This window comes from Corvus kubaryi, unplaced genomic scaffold (assembly GCF_017639235.1).
Source record: "Corvus kubaryi isolate FWS band 111438036 unplaced genomic scaffold, C.kubaryi_AGA036_p1.0 36871, whole genome shotgun sequence".
NCBI lineage: Eukaryota > Metazoa > Chordata > Aves > Passeriformes > Corvidae > Corvus > Corvus kubaryi.
In genome coordinates, this window is record NW_024580972.1 from 3,658 (window position 1) to 10,081 (window position 6,424).

At 59.4% G+C, this 6,424-nt stretch overlaps 1 protein-coding gene across 3 annotated transcripts in view; it reads left to right on the forward strand.

The window, feature by feature from the left end:
- The first annotated feature begins 765 nt into the window (after window positions 1-765).
- The window catches only part of STMN4 (stathmin 4), a 10,246-nt gene continuing 4,587 nt past the window's right edge, over window positions 766-6,424 (forward strand). The window contains exons 1-3 of one of the 3 annotated variants that reach the window (XM_042020186.1): window positions 783-866; window positions 2,600-2,679; window positions 4,556-4,613. In XM_042020186.1, coding sequence (XP_041876120.1) covers window positions 2,677-2,679; window positions 4,556-4,613 — 61 coding nt within the window. In that variant the 5' untranslated portion in view covers window positions 783-866; window positions 2,600-2,676. Of the gene's footprint in view, window positions 867-2,599; window positions 2,680-4,555; window positions 4,614-6,424 lie in introns of all 3 variants that reach the window. The other 2 variants (XM_042020184.1, XM_042020185.1) reach the window with 2 other exon arrangements.

Below are 6,424 nucleotides of genomic sequence, written 5' to 3' on the forward strand. Positions count from 1 at the left end.
GGACATCCCATTGTCCCCAAATCTTGGAGATATCACCCCATCGTCCCCCATATTTGGGAGGACATTCCATTGTCCCCAAATCTTGGAGATATCACCCCATTGTCCCTCAGGATAGACAGGACACCCCATTGTCCCCAAATTTTGGAGATGTCACCCCACTGTCCCCCAGGATGGAGGGGACATCCCATTGTGCCCCCATATTTGGAAGGACACCCCATTATCTTGGAGATGTCACCCCATTGTCCCCCAGGATGGAGGGGCCACCTCACTGTCCCCCCCATATCGCTGTCACCCCATTGTCCCGCATATCGCTGTCACCCCACTATCCCCCCATATCGCTGTCACCCCATTGTCCCCCATATCGCTGTCACCCCACTGTCCCCCAAATTTGGGGCGCACCCCGGTGTCCCCGCGATGTGACAGGAGGGGACCAGGGACACTTTGCCCCCCCCGCGACGCCCCAGGCCCCCCCAAACCCCTCCGTGTCCCTTTGTCACTTTGTCCCTCTCCAGCTCTGTCCTGCTCTGGATCCAACCTTTCATTCCATGCTCTCTTCCCAATCCAACCCGCCACCCCAAATCCCTCTTTTTTTGGCCCAAATCCCCCCTTTTTTTATCCCCCTTGATTTTTCCATCCATCCTTTTTTTTTTAATCCATCCTTTTTTTTTTTCTTCGCTGCTCCAACCCCAAAATAGCTGCGGGCTGTGACGTCACCGGGCGGGGCCCTCATTCGCACGGGATCTCGACCAATCAGCGGCCTCGGCGATGATGTCATGGGGGGCGCTGGGGACCCCCCGCCCGGGATGCTCCAAAGCCGCGTTAAAGGAGCCGGGAGAGCGCCAGGAGCAGCGCGACCACCGCCGTGGGTGAGTCCGGCGGGCTCCGCTGGAATTTTGGGGGGAATTTTTGGGGAATTCTGGCGGGTTCGGTTCACGGCAGGAGGGCTCGGATGGATTTGAGGGTGGTGGTGGTTGATGGATGGGAGTGGGGTTTGTAGGGGGGAAAAGGTTTTGGGGAGGGGGGGTTTCGCTCTGGATGTCGCGGTGGGGTCGTGGCCACTCTTTTGTCCCCCTGGACACCCCGAGGTGTCCCCATCCCTTTTGGGGTGCTCGTCCCGCTCTTCCCGGGGCGTTTCCCAGCCACCTGGAATTCGCCCTTATCCCGTTCCTGCTGGAGACCTCCCCCGCCCCATCCTCATCCTCATCCTCGGCTGCCGCCCCCAATTTGGGATGGGGGATCAGCGTCCTCGGGGGGGCTCCGCATCCCCAGAACTCCCCAGGGATCCTCACCCCCAGCATTCCCAGAATTCCCAGAATTTTCCTGGGATCCGCATCCCCCACCCCCAGAATTCTTGGGGGACACCCCCCCCCCCGCCTTCCCAGTAACCTCTGGGACCCCCACTCCAGCATCCCTGGGGGACCCGCACCCCCCGAAATCCCGGGATTCTGCACCCTCAAAGCCCTCGGGGGACTCGAACCCCTCGAAATCCCGGGATTCTGCACCCTCAAAACCCGAAGCCCCCGAAATCCCAGGATTTCTGCCCCCCAGCATCCTCGGAGACCCGAATTCCCGGGGCGGACCTGCTCCCTCTGCATTCCCGGGATCCCGCCCTCCCCTCCCAGCCCGAATTTTTGGGAGACCCTCACCCCGTTATCCTGGGAGGACCTCCAGCATTCCCGGGATTTTGCTACCGCCGCGCCCCTGGGAACCCCTCGGGGGCTGCGCGGCCGCACCCAGAGCCCCCCAAAAATGTGGGAGAGAAGCCCCCGCCGAGGGCAGGACCCGAATTCCCGCCGGTGGCAGCAGCCGCTGGAATTTTTATTCCAGGGAAAGGGAAAAAACCAGGGGGAGGGAGGGAGAAGGCGCTGCCATCCCGCTTTTCCCCCTCTGGAGCCTCCCAAGCTTCCAGGAGGGAATGGGAAGCCCCCGCATCCCCTTCCCATTTTTCCATCCCCTCCTTCCATCGCCGGCTGCTTTTTCCAGGGAAAAATGGGAGATGGGAGGGGGCTTTCCCTTGGAATTCAGGCTGGGAAAAGGGGGTGCAGCCCTTTGGGGGGTGGATCGGGATCCCTCTCCCTGCCACGTGCGCCTGGCCGAGAATGGGATCGCGTGGTCGGGAATGGGATCGTGTGATCGGGAATGGGATTGCCTGACTGGAAATGGGATCACCTCAGTGGGATTGGGATCGCGTGGTCGGGAATGGGATCATGTGATCGGGAATGGGATCATTCCATCCGCGCTGGGATCTGGGGCTGACATCGACAGGTCCCCAACCACGCCCCGTTCCCGTCGGGAATGGGGCAGGGAGAGAATTCCCTCCTCCAAACGCCTGGAAGAGCGTCCCCATCCAGGCAGGAACGGGGCTGGACCACTCCCCTCCCATCCAGCCGTATCCATAGGGATGGATCCCATTTTCCATCCGTTCTGGCTCTGGTGGGCGATCCCTACGTTTTATCCTGTGGGAACGCCACGTGAGGTTTGGGGAATGGGCATGGAATGCCAGCAGATCCCAGGGAAAACCGGGATTTGGGGTGGGAATGCCGGCAGCAGGGAGGCAGGAGTCCGGCAATCACTTCCAGCCGGGTTATCCATCCTCCAGGAATCCTCCAGGAATCCATCGGAGCATCCCCACCCGATCCCGACCGGCCCCGCCCCGGGGGGCACCTGGAATAGGAGATGGTGATCCCAGTTGGATATTCCCACATTTCCTCCCTCTTCCCACTCCCAACAAGCCCTGGAAGCTGTGGCCGGGTTCTTTTTGGGATCCCCGGGGCAGATCCCAGCAGGATTGGGGGGATGAAGGCTGGGATTTCTCGGGATGGGTGGGGCGTGGTGCAGCCCTGGAATGCTCATTCCCTAGGGAGCTGCAGGCGTTTAAGGATCCCCGTTTTAAAGGAGGCATTTTGGGATCAAAATCCGGGGAAAATCCCCAAATCCCACTTCACTCCCTGCTTTGGTGCAGCTGGGAAGGGCATTTCCACCGGGAATGCCACCCAAAACCCCTGGGAAAGAGGAACAGCCTGGATTATCCCGGTTTTCATGACTCCCCATTCCCATTCCGAGCCCTGGCGGTGGGTGGGGTGTCCTGGGAATGCTCCTAAATCCATGGAGACCCCGGGAAGGATCCCAGTGGGATGCGGGAGAGGATCCTGGAGCATCAGTAGGGGCAATTTGAGGACTGGGAATCTCAGGACAGGAGTGGGGGGAACTGGAGGGGGAATTTGGGATAGACCAGGGCTGGGAAGGGTCCAGGTGTGCCCAGGTGTGCCCAGGTGTGTCCGTGTGTGGCTCCCGGCACGTGTCCTCACACGTGTGGGTTGGGAATATGGAGGTGGGAAGGGCTGCGTGTGCCAGGAACATCCCACGGGATGCGTCCGTCATCCCGGCGTGTGCCCGTCCCATCCCATCCCATCCCATCCCATCCCATCCCATCATCCCAGTGTGTTCCCACCCTATTCCACTGTGTTCCCATCCCAACATTGTTCCCATTCCATTCCATCACACCAGTGTGTTCCCACTATCCCATTCCATCACACCAGTGTGTTCCCATTATCCCATCCCATCCCCCCAGTGTGTTCCCATCCCATTATCCCGGTGCATTCCCGTCCCATCCCATCATCCCAGTGTGTTGCCATTATCCCATCCCATCCCATTATTCCAGTGTGTTCCTGTCTCATCCCATCATCCCAGTATGTTCCCATTCCATCACATCCCAGTGTGTTCCCATCCCGTTATCCTGGTGTGTTCCTATCCCATCCCATCCCATCCCATCCCATCCCATCCCATCCCATCCCATTATCCCGGTGTGTTCCCGTCCCATCCCATTATCCCAGTGTGTTCCCATCCCATCACATCCCAGTGTGTTCCCATCCCATTATCCCACTGTGTTCCTGTCCCATCACACCAATGTGTTCCCATCCTCCCAGTGGGTTCTTATCCCATCCCATCCCATCCCATCCCATCCCATCCCATCCCATCCCATCTGATCCCAACATCCCACCATCCCAGTGTGTTCCCATCCTATTCCACTGTGTTCCCATTATCCCGTCCCATCCCATCCCAACACTGTTCCTATCCCATTCCATCACACCAGAGTGTTCTCATTACCCCATCCCATTCCCCCGTGTGTTCCCATCCCATCATCCCAGTGTGTTCCCATCCCATCTCATTGTCCCAGTGTGTCCCAATCCCATCCCATCCCATCCCATCCCGTCCCGTCCTGTCCCGTCCCGTCCCGTCCCATCCCGTCCCATCCCATCCCAGTGTATCCCTATCCCATTATCCCAGTGCATTCCCGTCCCATCCCATAATCCCAGTGTGTTCCCATCCCATTGTCCCAGTGTGTCCCCATCCCATCCCGTCCCATCCCGTCCCATCCCATCCCATCAACCCAGTGTGTTCCCATCCCATCCCATTGTCCCAGTGCATTTCCATCCCATCATTCCGGTGCATTCCCATCCCATCCCATCCCATCCCATCCCATCATCCCAGTCTGTCCCCATCATCCCATTCCCAGGATCCTACCACTGACCTGATCCCTTCCTTCCCTCCGCAGGCCCCAGCATCGCTCTTCCTGCAGAATTCCAAGGATTTCCTCGCCATGACTCTGGCCGGTACGACACCCCCACCCTGGCACCCCAAACTGGGCTGGTCCCATCCCAAGGTTTCCTGGGCTCATCCCTGCCCTGGAATGTTCCCGGCATCCCAGTGGTGACAAACTGGGATTGACAGCCCCAGACGATCCCGAGTGCCTCCCGTTTTCCCTTTGCACATCTGGATCCTCAGCTCATCCTGCTTGGAACATCTGGGGCCAGCCACCATTCCCAATCCCACCCCTTCCCTGGAATGTGGAAATCCCCCCATCCCTCTGATCCCAATCCCAACCCTTCCCTGGCACATGGAAGTCCCTCCATTCCTTTTTCCTCCATCCCAAAACTTTCCCTGGCACATGGAAGTCCTCTCACCCTTCTGATCCCAATCCCAGCCCTTCCCTGGCACATGGAAGTCCCCAATCCTTGTGATCCCAATCCCAGCCCTTCCCTGGCACATGGAAGTCCCCAATCCTTGTGATCCCAATCCCAGCCCTTCCCTGGCACATGGAAGTCCCCAATCCCTGCGATCCCAATCCCAGCCCTTCCCTGGCACATGGAAGTCCCCAATCCCTGTGATCCCGATCCCACCCCTTCCCTAGCACATGGAAGTCCCCAATCCTTGTGATCCCAATCCCAGCCCTTCCCTGGCACATGGAAGTCCCCAATCCCTGTGATCCCGATCCCACCCCTTCCCTCACACATGGAGCAGCTCCCCCATTCCTTTTCCCCAAATCCCCCCCTTTCCCTGGCATATGGAAGTCTCCCCACCCCTCTGACCCCAATCCCAATCCTTCCCTGACACGTGGAAGTCCCTCCATCCCCTTTTTCCCCAATCCCAACCCCTTCCCTGGCGCAAGAACTTTCCCCCATCCCTTTTACCCCAATCCCACCCTTTTCCTGTCGCAGGGCAGTCCCCCATCCCTCTGATCCCAATCCCAGCCTTTTCCTGGCACATGGAGCCCCCCCATCCCTCTGATCCCAATCCCAACCCCTTCCCTGGCACATGGAGCCCCCCCATCCCTCTGATCCCGATCCCAGCCCTTCCCTGGCACATGGAGCCCCCCCATCCCTCTGATCCCAATCCCACTCCTTCCCTCGCACATGGAAGTCCCCAATCCCTCTGATCCCAATCCCAGCCCTTCCCTAGCACATGGAAGTCCCCAATCCCTGTGATCCCGATCCCAGCCCTTCCCTGGCACATGGAGCCCCCCCCATCCCTCTGATCCCAATCCTACCCCTTCCCCAGCACCCGGAGCCTCCCCATCCCTTCTACCCCAATCCCAGCCTGTTCCCTGTCACATGGAAGTCCCTCCATCCCCTTTTCCCCAATCCCAACCCCTTCCCTGGCGCAAGAACTTTTCCCCATCCCTTTTACCCCAATCCCACCCTTTTCCTGTTGCAGGGCAGTCCCCCATCCCTCTGATCCCAATCCCAGCCTTTTCCTGGCACATGGAGCCCCCCCATCCCTCTGATCCCAATCCCAGCCCTTCCCTAGCACATGGAAGTCCCCAATCCCTGTGATCCCGATCCCAGCCCTTCCCTGGCACATGGAGCCCCCCCCATCCCTCTGATCCCAATCCCACCCCTTCCCCAGCACCCGGAGCCTCCCCATCCCTTCTACCCCAATCCCAGCCCGTTCCCTGTCACATGGAAGTCCCTCCATCCCCTTTTTCCCCAATCCCAACCCCTTCCCTGGCACAAGAACTTTCCCCCATCCCTTTTACCCCAATCCCACCCTTTTCCTGTCGCAGGGCAGTCCCCCATCCCTCTGATCCCAATCCCAGCCCTTCCCTGGCACATGGAGCCCCCCCATTCCTCTGATCCCAATCCCA